Source organism: Fusarium odoratissimum (assembly GCF_000260195.1).
Source record: "Fusarium odoratissimum NRRL 54006 unplaced genomic scaffold supercont1.11, whole genome shotgun sequence".
Classification (NCBI taxonomy): Eukaryota; Fungi; Ascomycota; class Sordariomycetes; order Hypocreales; family Nectriaceae; genus Fusarium; species Fusarium odoratissimum.
Genome location: NW_022158697.1, coordinates 520000 through 536959, shown reverse-complemented (window position 1 = coordinate 536959; position 16960 = coordinate 520000). Strand labels below are relative to the sequence as shown.

The 16960-nt window shown below is 50.1% G+C and overlaps 6 protein-coding genes across 8 annotated transcripts; 4 read left to right on the top strand and 2 right to left on the bottom strand.

Moving 5' to 3' along the window:
• Positions 1-65: 65 nt before the first annotated feature.
• Positions 66-6080, bottom strand: FOIG_07637 (uncharacterized protein). Of its 2 annotated transcripts, XM_031207234.1 has the most exons (2): positions 858-5986; positions 66-799 (listed from the first exon to the last, which is right to left on the bottom strand). In XM_031207234.1, exons 1-2 carry the CDS (start codon positions 5789-5791, stop codon positions 658-660), a joined length of 5076 nt encoding a protein of 1691 aa, XP_031062767.1. In that variant the 5' UTR covers positions 5792-5986; the 3' UTR covers positions 66-657. The 2 variants fall into 2 exon arrangements, with proteins under 2 accessions (XP_031062767.1, XP_031062766.1); XM_031207233.1 differs by having other exon boundaries at positions 66-6080.
• A 1034-nt stretch (positions 6081-7114) lies between these two features.
• FOIG_07636 (uncharacterized protein) lies at positions 7115-9130 on the top strand (the record flags this gene model as incomplete). The annotated part of the gene is made up of 1 exon (XM_031207232.1): positions 7115-9130. One exon carries the CDS (start codon positions 7115-7117, stop codon positions 9128-9130), a length of 2016 nt encoding a protein of 671 aa, XP_031062765.1.
• Positions 9131-9393: 263 nt separating this feature from the next.
• On the top strand, positions 9394-10634 carry FOIG_07635 (uncharacterized protein; the record flags this gene model as incomplete). Its single annotated transcript, XM_031207231.1, has 2 exons — positions 9394-10295; positions 10343-10634. 2 exons carry the CDS (start codon positions 9394-9396, stop codon positions 10632-10634), a joined length of 1194 nt encoding a protein of 397 aa, XP_031062764.1.
• Positions 10635-10975: 341 nt separating this feature from the next.
• On the bottom strand, positions 10976-12276 carry FOIG_07634 (uncharacterized protein; the record flags this gene model as incomplete). The annotated part of the gene is made up of 3 exons (XM_031207230.1): positions 10976-11093; positions 11224-11613; positions 11915-12276. The coding sequence occupies 3 exons, from the start codon at positions 12274-12276 to the stop codon at positions 10976-10978; spliced, it is 870 nt and encodes a 289-aa protein (XP_031062763.1).
• A 1233-nt stretch (positions 12277-13509) lies between these two features.
• Positions 13510-14666, top strand: FOIG_07633 (uncharacterized protein). The gene is made up of 4 exons (XM_031207229.1): positions 13510-13605; positions 13655-13672; positions 13719-13922; positions 13971-14666. Exons 1-4 carry the CDS (start codon positions 13561-13563, stop codon positions 14523-14525), a joined length of 822 nt encoding a protein of 273 aa, XP_031062762.1. The 5' UTR covers positions 13510-13560; the 3' UTR covers positions 14526-14666.
• A 262-nt stretch (positions 14667-14928) lies between these two features.
• Positions 14929-16914, top strand: FOIG_07632 (uncharacterized protein). Of its 2 annotated transcripts, XM_031207227.1 has the most exons (3): positions 14929-15671; positions 15719-16178; positions 16226-16914. In XM_031207227.1, the coding sequence occupies exons 1-3, from the start codon at positions 15049-15051 to the stop codon at positions 16655-16657; spliced, it is 1515 nt and encodes a 504-aa protein (XP_031062760.1). In that variant the 5' UTR covers positions 14929-15048; the 3' UTR covers positions 16658-16914. The 2 variants fall into 2 exon arrangements, with proteins under 2 accessions (XP_031062760.1, XP_031062761.1); XM_031207228.1 differs by having other exon boundaries at positions 15719-16914.
• Positions 16915-16960: the final 46 nt, after the last annotated feature.

Genomic DNA, 16960 nt, shown 5'->3' with positions numbered 1-16960 from the left:
CTTGATTTGGCTTGGACTTGGACTTGGACTTGGACTTAGACAGGATACTTGGATACAATACCACAGCTCAACCAAACACTTGAAACTCATCTTGACTCCTATCCTGACACTCATAAACTCGTGCACTTAGTAAAGTCTAGTCTAAAGGCCTTGTAAATTTGCACTTAACCTAGGATAGAGGTCCTAAGTCTAGGTTTCTTGCCCAATCGAATGCTTGACGCTCATGTTAAAAACTTAGTGACTGCGGAATCTCTGATCATCGCCTCAACAGACAGTACTCCCACTGAAGTATGATTCTCGCTCATTCAACGACTACCAGGTCATCCTCCACGTCAATCAAATCCCCCGCCTGCACCAAAACAGCCACGCATTTTCCGCCGACAGGACTGCGAATCTCAACTTCCATCTTACTCGACTCAATACAAACCAGAACATCTCCCTTTTCTACAACGCTCCCTTCTTTCACCATGACCTTGTAACATCGACCCGGCATCGTCGCCTTCACTCGTTCACCACGAAGATCCGAACTATCCAGACTCGGGCTGTGCCCATTGACAACAGGCTCGACTTGATACGGAAGGACCAATTCATCGACAAAGGGCGCGTTGGAAATGGCACTTGCTTGCTGATCTGCGGCGGCGGCGATGTCGTCTTTGTTCATCGTAAGCCACGCCTCGTACTGTTCGAGATCAAGAACACCATCACTGATCTGAACGAGCTCAGACCTCGCTGTTCCGTCCAGCGCCGCTTCAGTGACGGGATAAAACGAAATCCTGTCAAACCGCCGAAAGAACCAAGCCTCAGTGTCAACGAGGTCAGCATCCCAGATCTCAACTGTTCGTCCGACAAGCTGATACCCGCCAGGCGAATCCGTCGCGTAGATACACATATACTGGCCCCCGATACCAACAGCGCCGCGAGGCGTGAAAGAGCGCGAAGGATTGTACTTTGTTCCGAACAGGCGATGACGTGGATCCAAGGGGATTGCACATGGGGAGCCCATGAACACATCCCCTAGTCCAAGGACCACGAATTCTGCGGCACTCAAAACCTCGGTAAGATCAGAGATACCGTTGAGCTTTTGGAGGAAGTCGATGTTGCTGGGAAGCCAGGGTGCATTTGGACGAATTGTTGCTGTATATCGCTCGATGGCGGCGCGGCTGATACTATCGTCGAACGCGATGGGAAGACGAACGCTTCTTGAGGGGACTTGCGAGGGGACTTTGTACGAGCGGATATGATCTGCTAAGCGTGATAGCATCAATTCTGGGGACAGGTCGCGAGTGTAGGTGACGTGGAGGCTGAAGACGCCTGGGGTGAGTTCCTCAACGCCAGGAATGGGTTTCTTCTCATGGTTCTCGCAGAATGCCGATATCTCGAAGTTGTGACGAAGATTGAAAGCGGAAGCATCTCCAAACTCCAACAGAAATGCCCGGTCTCCTGCTTGGCGGACCGTGACCCTTTGGCCGTCATGTTTGATGGTACCGACGGCGGCGGGAATTCTTCCCAACTTCTGTACCAGAGCTGCCTCATCAGACGGAATTCCCTCTAAAGCTTCAAGAGGTGAGAGCGTCTCAATGGCTTTATCAAGATCCTTTTCTAACCCAATCGCAGTCGCAACATCAACGGGATCGAAACGAATCGTATCCCCAGGCCGAACCTGTCCCATCTTCCACAGATCCGCAGAGCACACCACGCACAGCACCACGAATCCACCGAGACTCGGGCCATCGCACCCAAGAACGACAGCTTCATCTCCAGTGAAGCTAACGCTACCTATCGAGTACGGAGCGTCATGGATATTGGAAGGATGTAAGCCGGCTTCACCGCCGCTTTTGCGAGACCATTCTGGTTGGGGGCCAGTAAGACGAACACCAAGGCGGTTACTGTTGTGATGAACCTTCCAGTTGCTGAGGTACAACGCCCTGACGCTTTCAGGGGTGAAGTAGTCTGGGGCTCCGTGAGGACCGGGGATGACTCTGATGGTCCATAAGGCCTTGGGGTGAGTTGGCACAGGCACTGGCGATATAGCTTGAGCCTCACTGACGGAAGCATCTGCAGGACCGGCGGCTAGGATATCACGCGCCTGGAGCTTACGACCGCCAAAGCCTCCCAGCTTTCCAAGTTCGAAAGTCGCTCGACTGCCCATCACGACTGGGACTTCAATTCCTCCCCGAATAGCAAGATATACACGATGGCCATGCTCAACGACCCCAATGCTTAGTATCTGACCTGCTTCGACACCAATGGCTTGGTTCATTGAAACAGTCACATCGTCGATTGTAACTTGCGCAACACCACCAACGGCGGCAATCACAGCATCACAATGGAACTTCAAAGATGGGCCTCCCAGAGTACATTCTAGCCCAGCGGCGTCTGAAGGGTTGTCCACGAGACGATTCGCCAGTCGAAAGGAGTAAGAATCCATCGGGCCCCCAGGAGGGATACCGATGTTCCAATATCCAGTACGGCCGGGGTAGTCTTGAACCGTGGTCAAAGCCCCAGGCTGAAGGACTTCAAAAGAGGAGGATTGGAACTGGAAGGAGTCCAAAGATTTCGTCGTATAGTCGCCGGACTTGAACATGGGAGACGCTATAATCTGGCGAAGATATTCGAGATTGGTTTGTACGCCTTCGATACGAGTGGCTGCAAGGCCTTTGGCTAAGTTCTCGATAGCCTCTTCACGATCGGACCCCAAGGCGATGAGCTTGGCCACGAGGGGATCGAAAGCCGTCGTGATCTCAATGCCAAGTTGAATCCAGGTATCTACTCGAAGAGAAGGGGGGAACTCAAGAGCAGTGATACGACCAGCGCAGGGGCGGAAAGACTGAAGGGGGCTCTCAGCGTATACACGGACCTCAATCGAAGCACCAGACACTTTGAGCTCCGTATCGAACAGGTGAGTTGCGTTTCCATCGGCAACATTGATCATACACTCCACAAGATCCAGGCCAGTTACTGACTCAGTCACAGGATGCTCAACTTGCAACCGAGTATTCACTTCCAGGAAGTAGAACTCGCTCGAATCGATATCATAGATGAACTCGACTGTGCCGACATTGCGATACTTGACCGACGAAGCGAGGCGAATTGCAGCCGCTCGCATTTCCGCCCGAATTGACTCAGGGACCAATATCGCGGGGCTTTCTTCAACAACCTTCTGATGGCGCCGTTGTAGAGAGCAGTCCCGTTCGCCAGCAGAAATTACACGACCTGTACCGTCTCCGAGGACTTGGACTTCAACGTGACGAGCCCGTTGGATGAACCGTTCGATGAAAACGCCTCCGTTGCCGAAATTAGCTTCCGCTTGCCGTTGAACGCCCTCGAACGTTGTGGCCAGGCTCTGCCTGTCTTTGCAGTAGCTTAGACCAATGCCGCCGCCACCAGCAGTACTCTTCAGCATCAAGGGGAACCCAATTCGCTCGCCTTCCTTGAGAGCTTCTTCCAGTGATGTGAGGAGGGTGTCGCACCCAGGAACAGTGGGAACACCTGCTTCGACTGCAATAGCACGGGCACGATGTTTCAACCCGAGATCAGCCATTTGCTGTGGTGTTGGTCCAATCCATATCATGTCTCTCTCTTCAACAGCAGTAGCAAACTCGGCATTCTCAGAGAGGAAGCCATAGCCAGGGATGATGGCATCAGCTGAAGATTGAACAGCCAACTTCAGTATCTGCTCCATATCCAGATACGTCTCAGATACTGAAGAACCTTCAAGCTTGAGGGCAAGATCAGCTTTGCTAACGTGTGCGGCATCTGCGTCTATCTCAGAGTAGATGGCAACAGCTCGAAGACCCATTTTGTGTATCGTCTCGATTATACGAACCGCGATTTCGCCACGATTGGCTACAAGAATTGTCGAGATAGTACTCTTACGAACCCCGTTTGTCAAAAACTTGGACCCCTTCTCGAGAAAAGCGTGATAAACTCGCCAGCCGCCGTGGCTGGTGATGTCAACAGCTTCATCGAATCCACAAGGCTCGCACACGAACCCCTTTACCCAAGACCCATCTTTGAGTTCGATCGAGCCGATTGCTAGCGGAGGAGTTATTGTGAGCATGAAGCTCGCGAGGGAGGTCTTGGGCAGGTTCCAGACTTCAACCTCAATTTCTGCACCTTCGTCGGTGGGCACTCGCTTCAGACCTGGCTTCTTGGGGCCGGCTGCTATGTTCAGCGAGTATAGCCGATAAGACGACGATGTCTTTGTGACACCCAAGAACCTTCCTCCACGAGTCAATACATCCTTGTTGAGAGGAAAGCCAGTGAGGTGCGCACCAACCACAGCAATGGGGATGTAATTAGACGGGACCGACGATGCTGCAATGCGAGACTCGCGAGCTCTTACACCAGTCGCACCTAACAACCTTTCTTCGTCACCAAACCACTCACGAGCCCAAGACAGGAGAAACGGCTCTTGCCAACGAGTCGAGATCAGCGTCACACCAAATGGAAGCCCATCTGGTCTAAAGCCTGCAGGGATAGAGAGCGCCGACCAGTCCAGAAAGTTCACGAAATTGGTATAAGTGCCCAGAATCGAGTTCTCCTCGACCGGGTTCTTGACAAGCTCACCCAGCGTGGGGAATGTCGGAGACGTGGGTACCAAGAGACCATCAAACCGAGCGAATTCCCGCTCAATTTGACGTGTGAGTTCCTGTCGAAGGTACTCACCCTCAAAAACGTCCGCTGCTGAGAGGGATTGGGCTCTGATGATAATCTTTCGCACGACAGGATCCATTTCTTTGGCAGCGGCATTCTCGATAAAGCCCCGGATGGCTTCGTACCGCTCGGCAACCCAAGGACCGTTATACAAGAGCCGCGCAAGTCGAAAGAGGAGGGAGAAGTCTACTGGAACGAGACTCCATCCCAAGGCTTCTGCTTTGGCAAGAGCCTTGTCATATGCTGGAGAATGGCCGTCTCGACCAAACCAGTCTGGAGAGGCACATATTGCAAGAGAGAGCTTAGTGAGACTTGCTGACCCTCCGAACTCGTTATAGGGAGCAATATCGGGGTCAGGCCGCTCTCTCGAATATGCATCATGGATGTCATATCCTTCGGCGACAGATAGAACTGTCTCTGCATCGCCAACCGTAAGAGTGAATATGGACACACAATCGAGAGATTTGCATGCCGGAAGTACGCCATGAGTGCTTAACGCACCACGAGTCGGCTTCAATCCCACGATGTTGTTGAACCCCGCTGGAACTCGACCTGAACCTGCCGTATCCGTACCAAGAGAGAAGGGCACAATTCCACGAGCAACAACAACAGCACTTCCAGAGCTGGAACCTCCGCTGACACGACTGGGATCGAAGGAGTTCGGGACAGCACCGTATGGCGATCTCGTACCAACCAGGCCAGTAGCGAATTGGTCGAGATTCGTCTTTCCGATGAGGATTGCTCCAGCGGCTTTGAGCTTCGCAACGACTGTAGCGTCTGAAGTAGCTGGGGAAGAGCTGAATGCTGGGCATGCAGCGGTGGTGATGAAACCTTCGGCATTGATGTTATCTTTTGCAGCAAAGGGGACTCCATACAAGGGGAGGGACGTGGAATCAGCGCACAAGGTCTGAAGGCTTGTCCACTGGGCTTTGATTTGTTCAGAAGAAGCTAAAGAGATCCAGGCATTGGTTGTAGGATTTGCTGCTCTCTCGATTGAAATGAGGGAGAGGAGTCGTTCGATGCCATCTCCACGAATCTGGGCAGATCTCCACTGGGAAATTGTCAGGGGGAATGAATCCGTACTGCCGTTTGGAAGACCTTCCACGCCGTTGATGGCAGTATCAAGTTCAGTCATGGTGTCTGGGGGATAAAGGAACACGATCTTCAAAGGAAGCTAGGGGAGGTTATAAGCGCAAGGTAAGAACGACACTGCTGTTTATCGAAGCAGTTTCTTGCACAACAGAATAGCAATATTTATACTAATTTCTCGACACAGATCAAGTCGGATGAGCCTGAAGGTAACACTGCGGAATCGTCTCAACGGGTTCGAATTTCCTTGATTCGTAAACTTGCATAGCCTCGAGGATCAAGAAGCCGAACGATTTCATGTTCACTGATAACACAACAACACCTCTGTGATCAAGAGGACGAACTTGCCGAAGGCCCGGCGGCCAAACACTGAAGCCTGGCTGTACTGTATTATACGAATTGAGTGCTGTATGTGCACGTGGATGAGTGTGAGAAGAAGTCAAGGTTGAGTCTGGGGGTTGAGATTATGTGGAAAATTACGCTATCGCCGAGTCTAAGCCGTTTACAAGTCCACCCTTCGGCCGTGTTGTCTCCGGACATTTACCCCGTCTTCAGGTGCGGGAATAACAGGCAAGTCAATGGCCTTCACTTCATTGATCAACATATTGTTCAGGTCAATTGAAGTTCAATTCTTTACTAATTTTGTTTGTTTCATAGATCGTCAGCTCATAGTCCACGATAAGAAGACCCAGAAATAAATCGGCCAATCATGGAACTCGCCGGCGGCTAAAGTGGTTGTGAACCTGGCCCATGATGGACTATCTGTTTTGGCCGGCGGCGATCTCGTATATTACCAGTCAATTTACTCGAAAAGGATACATCGTTTCAAGAGTCGATGCATGTCTGAGGCAATGGAAGCAAGGAACAATGCAGATGCGAGCTCGTGATTGAGACATGGCTCATGCCATTGGATCCTCGGCTTGCGGGTTTAAAGTGGAGGGACTTCTGCTGTGTTGCGACAGATCGACATATGTCTTCGACTTTTTGTGTGTATCACAGAAGATATACTCGAACTGAAGTTATTCAGACATGGCTAATTCCTCTCTTCAACCAGATCAACTCAAGTCTCACACTGAGCGTCCCATATGTCACCTCAGATCGGTATATCCGTTTCCCCGTATTTCCGACCCCGTGGGGCATTTCCATCTCCGATGAGTCCTTATCGTATTACGACCTTACCGTAGCAGGACGAACTGATAAGGCGCGACCCCCGATGGCGGATCATCAACATGCTCACTATCACGCCGTACGCCCACGACACGACCTCGACTCCCGCTTCGTCAACTGGTCGGCCCACAGCCAGAAGATGGGCCCCTTGTCTCTTATCACAAGCCAGACTCAGACCTAGACGCCCGCGTCCTGTGGGGTCATGTTCTCGCACCCGCTTCACGGCGCCGGTCCGTCTGATCTTTCCCGGTCCGGCTCCGGATCTGGCCGTCCTCTGATGGCTGCCGCCGGGCCGTCTGTCGGTAATACTAACGCCCGTGCGAGACCATGTGACACGTGCCGTGTTCGTAAGACGCGGTGTGTGAAGGAGGAGGGTCAGACGAGATGTGTTTTATGTACTTTTCATAACCAGCCTTGTACGTTCCTGCGTGGGCCTACACCTCGTCAGAGAAGACAGAATCGGGAAAAGGAACGTGAGAAGCAAACTGACGCTCGAGATGGGGATGAGAATCAGGGAATCTCTACGACATCGCCTGTCGCGGGCTTTGAGACGGGGGCCTCCCCGTCGAGTCGACATGGTGATGCTGCGTCTACTCCCGCGAGTGTGGAAAGCAACCAGCAGTTCACCCAAATACAGCAAGTGATGCCCTTTGAGGAGAATATGCCTGAGCCGTCGCGACCTAGTATTCTCAGCAATACTCTCGGCTTAGACCTGAAGACGCATGCTGAATATATCGGACCAACCGACTATCGTGATCCTGTTCTTCTCGACCTCCATCGCCCAAATCTGTTGAACCAGGAAGCTCCACCGCTATCAACAACCTCAACGTTTGCTAGGCGATTGGACTATCAGACTGTCTTCCTCGTTCATCCTGATGAATCTACTGCTTCGGAGAAGATGCGCATTGCAGATCTAGATGCCATCGAAGCGACTGTTCACCCCCTCGGCCGCACGCTGGTCGATCTCTACTTTCGAATTGTTCACCCCAGCTTTCCGATCTTGCATAAAGATGTCTTTATCAGCAAGCACCGTTTATCTCATCGACATTTTGCGCCGTCTTTACTTGCTGCAGTCTATCTGGTAGCTCTCGATTGGCAACTCTACGACAGTCAGCTTGCAGGACGCGAAGTCGAATCTATCCCGGATCCAGCAGCTCTTGAAGAACTAGCTGAGCGAACTATCAACCAGGATATGCGACGGCCCAAGCTTAGTACGCTGGAAGCTGGCTTACTTCTCCTACAACGAAATCGAAAGATTGTCGAATCTGGGTCTCATACACACCCCATGTCTAACCGGATGTTTACAGCTCAAATTGTCGCCATGGCTCAGGATCTGGGTATCCATATCGACTGTAGCTCTTGGTCAATACCTGCATGGGAAGTTGGTCTGCGGCGAAGACTCGCTTGGGCTTTGTACATGCAAGATCGCTGGGGAGCATGTGTTCACGGACGACCCTTTCTCATCCAAGACAACGACTGGGATGTTCGGCCTTGCACTGCACCAGACTATCCCGAGCTTGGCCAGATGGATCCGGAAGCCAACCCAGATCATACTTCACCTATCATTGTTGGGTGGGACTTGTTCATTCGTCACATCGAGTTGACACAGATCCTGAGTGATGTGATTCGAACATTCTACAGTGCCGCAGCCACTCGCGTTGGGGGAACACTGGATCAAATGGGTGTCGTCGCTGCTGTTGAACTGGCGAAGCCTCTCGTCTTTCGTCTTCGAGAGTGGCACGCGAATCTACCAGCTCGACTGCAATTGCAAAATACCCAGCTCAGAGAATTATGTGCCAATGGAGCTCTTCATCTCGCCCATGCAGCAGTAGAAATCGCACTCCATCGTGCTTTGGTCCGAATCACAACACCAGACACACCTGCCTCTCTCTACGAAGTTTTACGATCAACAGCTCGTGCCAAGCTTCAGTCCGCCATTGAACTGCTAGGATCTCTACGCCCCGAGCACACTGCTGCATTCTGGGGAAGCGCCGCAGCTTATCAAGCAGCCGAGATAGGATCTTTGGCTGGTCTGCTCTGGGCAACTGCAGACTCATTTGATGAGATGGCGTGGTGTGCATCTCGAGTCGACGAACTTAGATGGGCACTGAGAGTCCGTGGAGCAGCGGCTCCATTCGCTAGAGAAGCATTGAGGCTGCTCGAGCGTGATATCGGTGGCCTTGGTATGGTTAAGACTGCCAATGACAGCATCTCATGAAGAATGAGCCGACTTACAAAAGGGCCAAGCCACATTTTTATCTGAATCAATAATGACGCTATCATTTGTGTGGCTCAACTTGAACACGAAGCAAACACGAAAGTTGGTGAGACAAGATGTCTATGACATCACCTGTACGACACTTAACGCGACGCGTCCACCACTTTCCGTCAATCTTCCCATTTCTCAACGTCTTTATTCTCGACATCAACAATCTGTCAATTCTTCAATTTTGTTGTCTACAACACCATTGACTATCCAAAATGTCTGATTCAAAGCACGAATTCGTCGACAAGACCAGCAATGGCGAGGAACAAGCTGCAACTGGCGAGAAGCACCAGACTCAGCATGACTCTCCTGATGCGAAGCGCACCAAGAAAGAGGCTGGACAGACGACTCTTGATGATGTGGTGATCATTTCGGATGACTCGAAGGATAATGATAGCGTTGCGGAAAAGGAGGAGGATGAGCCCAAGTCAAAGTCTGATGCCAAGCAGGAAACCAATGGCAAAGAATCGAAGTCAGAGGACAAACAGAAGACTGAAGGCAAGGACTCCGAGACAAATGAAAAGCAGGGAACCAACGGCAAAGATGCTGTCCAGCCTTCTGAGGAAGCTGATGTCCCTTCAAGCATCCTCGAAAAGGGCATCATCTACTTCTTCATCCGCGGTCGCGTAAATCTTGAAGACCCTGAGAGCGTTGATGACATCGCTCGTTCCTTCATCATGCTCCGACCCATCGCAAAAGATGCCCGTCTCGGCGACGGTCCCATTGCTGACTCCGGAAACACTCGCATACTTGCTCTTCCCAAGAAGACCCTTCCCGAGAGTGGAAAAGAGCGCTACATGGTATTCGTCGAAAAGTCTGGAGCCTCATATGATGAGATCAAGAACTCCTTCTTGTCCGCAGACAAGTATGAAACCAAGACAGCTGGTACACGCCGTACACCACCTGCTAAGCCTGTTGGCGAGGGCGTGTATGCCATCACGTCGACTGGTCGAGAGAGTCATTTGGCTTATTTGACGACGCTGCCTGAGAAGCTTGAGGAGGTTCAGAAGGAATTGGGACTGAAGGAGAAGGGGAGCTTCATCATCAGCACCAAGAACCCTCAGTATCCGGGACCTCAGAATGCTCAGTTGCCTCAGGGACCTGACTTTCCCAAAGAGTGAGTCTCCTCATCTTGTTTTGCGAATCAATGGCTAACATGTCTAGAATCATCGATGAGTTCCGCTCTCTGCGCTGGCTTCCCTCCAAGCCATCCCACTTTGACTACCCTAACGCCCAGATCCTTCTCATTGGTGAATCAGATGGTATTGAGAAGGCTGTTGAGCCTCAGAAGAAGGATCAGAAGGACGGAAAGGAGGAGCCAGAGACGGTGCTTGAGCATCTTGAGGATGACGATGTGAAGCGCATGAAGCATCTTGCCGATGACCAGTCTGCAGCTATCTACGCGGACTTGCATGTCCAGGCTAAGGATTATCCTAAGATGCAGACGACCTTTTAATGGGAGACGGTTGGAGCTAAGAGTGGGTGGACTATGTGATCATGGGTATGGTCATGTACATCGGAAAAGGGCGGCGTGAACTGAGCCCATCTTTGAAGGAACGAAATGATAAAGATATTTACAATGACAGTTCAGGATCACTGTGACATCGCTGCGTGGTACCCTTGTGCTGAGACTTTTTATGGGCGGGATGTTATGCTACGGTCGCTTCTTGTTCCAAGGCCACCATGTCCTGCCCTCTAATCCTTTACATACTGTCAGTCAAGACACTTTTGAAAGAGTCTGGCAACTGCCCATTCCGATATTTCCACAATCGACTCAGATCTCCCATCATAGGAACCTCATCCGGCCTCATAATCCCATTCTTCGACCCCCTCGTCACCCGTCACAACAAAACCTGGGGGAAGTTCAGCCTTGGTGGTCACTTTCATAGTACCGTCCGTCCTAACACGAACTTTTCTGTGCATAAAGTCTCCCTCCGTAGCATCTCTCGCCCTCTGAAGCGTCTTATCCAAAGGGAACATATCATCAAGATAATGCTGATTCAGCTGATGCTCTCCCTCTATTAATAAATACCTTCCCCGCAAACCGATTCTGATTCTGCGTATAATGCCTCGTGAAATTAAGAACTCCAAAACGATACGCAAAGTCCTTCTCATTTACATGATGTTCAATATGAGGAACAACAGAAGACCTGGTGCCGTTGCCACGGTAGGGATTGCTAAAGTGGTTGGCGAGGTTGCTGAAAGTGTAGACTTCGAGTTTTTGAAGCTTGTCGAGGGGCATTTCATCGAGGAGCCAGTCGATGATCATGCCGCCTTCTATTCCGCATTGGGAGTGGAGGATAAGGATTACTTTCTTCTTGTGATCGTCGAGAAGGGCGTTTTTGACGAGGACATAGCATTCTCGTACGTCTTGAGTTGCGTAGAGGAGCGCGCGTTGGATAAGACATTGGATGAGATCGAAGAAAACGCCGGCACTACGAACATTAGCATTGACGATTATGTGAAGAGTTATTTCTGGGACTCACGTTCAGTTGTGAATACCAACTACTGGCCGATGGAGTGTTCGTGAGATCCGGTCGATATTCTTCTGGAACCAATTCTTGCTAAGGCCGCGATCAGCAATGTTGACAGAACAAGTAGCAGAACCCACCCGACGCAGATACCGTTGAGAAATATCCAAGCCTCGTCGCCATGACGAGGCCAACTCCTCGTAAACCCATCTTCGGTCGACTTCAACCCACTACTGGGAATTCCCTTATTAAAATGCCAACAAACAAGTTCGCTGCAAAGAACACCCCAACATAACCGATATACACAAAAGTCGGGAGAAACGACAGTGTAAACAGAGAAACGAGGAAAGCGAACTGGGTTGCAGAGAGAATACAGTGGATTGTGATGCCGATGAGGTTCTCACGAGAAGGATAAAGTTCACAGAACGGACCGGACTTCCAGGGATACAGAGGGATAAAGAGGTAGGGGAGATAAAAGAAGTCCTGGAAGAAGAGTTTTATGTCGGAGAGGAAGAGAAAGAGGGGTGTTCCTGTGTAGGGAGGGGGTTTGCGGATTGGTTCGAGAGCTTCGTTGGAAGGGGGCTCCTTGTAGGGGAGCTCTGAGTCTGAGTCTGGGCTGGAATACATCTTGACTTGTTAACTGATCATTGAATAGTTACAAATACTATCACATGTTGATTCTCCTGGAATGCGAGAGGCGTAAACGCCATGACTACGCCCACAGCAATGGCAATTCGCTCGTTAATTTGAAGCCACTGACATAGAGTAAATTCACTTCTATTCTCAATTCCTTTTACCTTGCCCTTAGGGAGCAGAAAATCTTCTGATCCTAAGTTTATGAAATACTTAGTCTAAAGGTCTACTAAGTTTATCCTAAGTTTACCTAAATTTATCTAAGTCTTTTGGTCTTTTAGGATAGAGACCCTAAGTTTTTATGCCTCCCCTTGCTTGCCAGCGTGTGAAAGCATTCCGAAAGCAGACGATACGAGAAAGTGGCTGGAACTGACATATCTCGGTGGACCTGTACCACGATTATCCATCTTGGAAAATTGTGATGTGTTAGACACTGAACTGGGCTGTACATGGTACAGTAGCGAGATACCAGATCGAGTTGCTGCTGAAGGCCAATAGTGTCGCAGTGTATCTCGATTTGTCCCATATTGTGGTAGAATTCACCCCACTTTTGGGCATCATCTATCCTAGCGTGAACCGCACTTGTCTTCGGAGGTTTCTGTACTTATACTAAGGGTGAAGCTGCTCTTGAGTACAACCGACATGGGTAAAGAGGTGGAGTGAAACTTGTTTGCTCGCCCTTAAAGGGACACTGAGGCAAATTAAATAGCCTTTCAGAACAATCTAGCTATCCCGATAACATAGGGCACTTAACTGGGCTTCTCATCTTTTGGCCTAAGGGACTAGTGATATGTTATTCACTGCCGAGGGCACTGATGCTTCTCTCGCCACGTTATGTCTGGGAGGCAAGAAGACTTAGGATCTCTAATCTAAGCGATGATAAGATTCAGGTACACTTAGGCAAATTTAGTAGACCTTAGACCACCTTAGGTCAGAAGTTTTGAGTGTTGTGATGTATACAGGAGGTAGTTGATGAGCAAGATGTTTTTAGTGATTTGTCTGCGCAATGGCAGAGACCTTGTATTTTGATGTTCTTTGGGTAGCTAATTGGCATGTAAGTGACTTTAATCCAGCTTACTTTCTAATTATTGCAAGTTTTGGCTTCAATTCCACAACGATGACTTTGCCGGCTTGCGTTGATGGCAGCTGTTAAGCATTTCCACCAAATTTGTTAGTGTACACTAACATTCTTGGCGCGTCAATTTTGACGAGCTCATCCAATGCGACCAACCTCACTCATCTTCCCAACACAGCCACTGGGTTCCCTTCCATACCAAAATGGATGTCCCCGTCGCTGCCAATATTCTAGGCACACTCGGAGCTGTAAGTCCCCTTGTCTGCCCTGTTAAAACTCCTCTGCTGATGTTGCTAGGTCTGTTGGTCAATCCAGGTTAGTCCTCTCACCCACGTACAAGACCACCACTAATACTCTGTAGCTGATTCCTCAAATCATCGTCAATTACCGTCGCCATAATGCAACGGGTCTTCAACCATCGATGATGATGCTCTGGGCATGGGCAGGTGTTCCGCTAGGCGTGTACAACATCGTCAAAGAGTTCAACATCGCCTTACGGATACAGCCTCAGATCTTGACGCTTTTGAGTCTCGTAACATGGATTCAATGTTACTACTACGAACGAGTACGAACCCTAAGTCCATTCACACGTAATGAAGCTAACGAATGTCAGAAATGGAGTGTCTACCGCTCTTTACTCGTTGTCGTCCCAATCGCAGCCGTCATGGGCGGAATCCAAGCCAGTCTCATCATCGCCCTTCGCATCGCCAAATCACGCTCGCTAGAATGGCCTCTCATCCTCATGGCATCTCTGTCCGCAGCCTTACTCGCAGCAGGCGTACTAACCCACTATTGGGACATCTGGAAGCACCGAACAGTCCGTGGCATATCATTTCTCTTCGTGGCCATTGATGCAGCAGGTGATGTGTTCTCACTTGTGTCCGTGTTCTTCCAACCTGAGCTTGATGTTCTCGGCATTGTTATCTACGCGACAGAGTTTGTTCTATGGTGTGGTGTTTTTGCTTGTGGTGGGTATTACAACCTGTTGCCATGGGTCAGAAAGAGGTTTGGGAGTGAGAGTAAGAGGGTTGAAGGTGAGGAGAGTGCAGGGGATGGGGTCATGATGAATGAGAACGTTTCTTCTAGTTCGGTGTTCAGGACGGTGAGTGGGAATGGAGAGGGCGTGAGGGTGAGGAATGCGCATCGTGGATCTCAAGATGTTGAGTGAGCATGGAAAGTGAAAACGTTGCAATGACCCCCAACTGTCGGTTTGCCTAACATAGAAGAAGGCCTCGAGGTATTCAATTAGAATATTGCAACGATTTCTAAGATTATCGCCATAAAACGAATTGCACTGCTTAAATCCATCACAGGACAAAGAGATGTCCATCGCCTTGTGTCAGTTTGGCTAGTGTTGATCAAGGTTGAGAGTCATGTCTTGCGCCTACTATCAAGCTACTATAACCTTAACCATAAGCTTGCAACCTGTCAATTGTTTCTCGTATTTCTCACTATCAAATCAAGTCGTTCCCAAGACTCGATTCCAGACTCATTCTAGAGCGTCCTGCTCCCGCGACAGGGGCTTGCTTTTTAGTGGATCTAGCCCCTTGAAAACGTCACCCTAAGACTATCCCGGCTTTCCACTTCCATCCATTCCATCATGTCTCTTCCCGCGACAACCCAAAACAATCTTCACATCGTCATTTCTTAGCAAAACAGGGCCCTAGTGCCATGTTCGAGCTCCAGCCGCAATGCCTTCAAGCTGGTCCTCCTCCAGCCGGCGACTGATGCTGAATAAACGCTTCAGTCGCATGGCCATTGCTGGCCTCTGTACCGTCGTCTTTCTCATTCTTGTCTTCTGGGGTGCCATCCATGGTAGCTATGGCGTATCCCAATACTATTCTTTTTCGACGACGAGCTCTTTTCGCCCCGTATCCGTCGATCCTGAGGGTAAGACAACACAAGACCTTTGCGCAACGTTCCCCAAGCATTTGCTACAGACGATACAACCTGTTCTCAAAATGGGCCACGCCGATACGAAAGAAAGACTCGATGCTCAATTCGACAGTGTGAGCGCTTGCTTTGGAAAGGATGAGCTGCTGGTCATCTCGGATCTCGACGAGTCGGTACACGACCATCAAGCGATCGATGTCCTCGCCGACTTGCCCGCCATTTACTACCACGACAACCCCGATTTCGTGAACTACATGTGGCAGAAGGAAATGCGGGCAAATGGCACCCTCGACGTGGACTTGGAAGCAACAGCGCGCATCCAAGGTTGGAGGATGGACAAGTTCAAATTTCTCCCAATGATCGAGCGCGCATGGAAAATGAAGCCAAACAAAGACTTTTACTTCTTCTTCGAGACAGATACGTAGGTTTCCATACCAACACAGCTTAACACGCCACTAACGGTTACAGTTACGTCTTCTGGGATAACGCTTTCCGCTTCCTCCAAACCTTCGATCCCGATGCGCCGTTATACATGGGCTCTCCCTCGCCGGGTACGCACGACGTTAAACAAGACATAAAGACATGGTTCGCAAACGGCGGACCAGGCTTTGTTCTCAGCCGTGGTGCGATGAGGGCACTCCTCGTCCGTAAGACAACGCCCTATGGGCAGTACGTCGAACCGCCAGCTACGGAAAAGTGGCTTCCCATGCTTCGGGACGATTGCTGCGGTGATAGCGTTACGGGATGGGCGTTATGGAACGTTAGTGTTCCGCTGAGGGGATACTGGCCACTGTTCAACCCACATCCTTTGCACAGTATTCCGTTCAGCGACAAGTATTGGTGTCAGCCTGTCATGACGCTACACAAGTCGTCGCCGAAAGACATGGTTGACGTTTGGCGGTGGGAGTTTGCGCAACGACAGCTCGGGGTAAGTTGAACACCGGTAAACTTTGTTTCACGTACTAACTGTCACAGCGCCCGTTACTTTACTCTGACGTATGGAAGTTTCACCATCCCGGCGATCGTGAAGTTGCAGAGAATTGGGATAATGGGAAATGGGATTTTACAGTTGCACCGCCCGAAGCAAAGATCGACTCATTTGAAGCATGCGGCAAGTACTGCAAGGACAGCAGCGATTGTCTACAGTACAATTGGCGAGGGCGCGACGAGAAAAAGTGTGTTACCTCCAAGTCCTTCCGAGTCGGCGAGCCACGACAACCGGAAAAGATCATCGAGCCTGAAGTCAAAGACGACAAGGGCAATGTTATACCACCACCACCAGATCGCCAAGATCGGTGGGTGGATTTCAAGTCAGGATGGCTGACTGAGAGGATTGAGCAGTGGAGGTCGAACAGGAATTGTTCAGAAGTGCAATGGGTTGGACCCAGTACTAAGAGAATCTTCTGATGTGATACCAGGGTCGTTGAGTATACATACTGTTAGCCAGGCGTTGGGGGTAAGGGCATCACAGGTTATATAACATGCATTCCTAGCTGAGGTAGCGATAGCATCTTCTAGGCGAGTCTTTTTGCTAGGTATACTTGTCATCATATCATGAATACAGCATCTCCGAGCGAGGCATCACTAAACGGGCCGTAGAGTGAAATCTCACCATTCATCGATCGACAAACCCCCACGAACCATTAATTTAATTTTAATCCCGGTTCACATCCGCAGGTCCAGAACACCAACTAAAAAAACTCTGTAGTC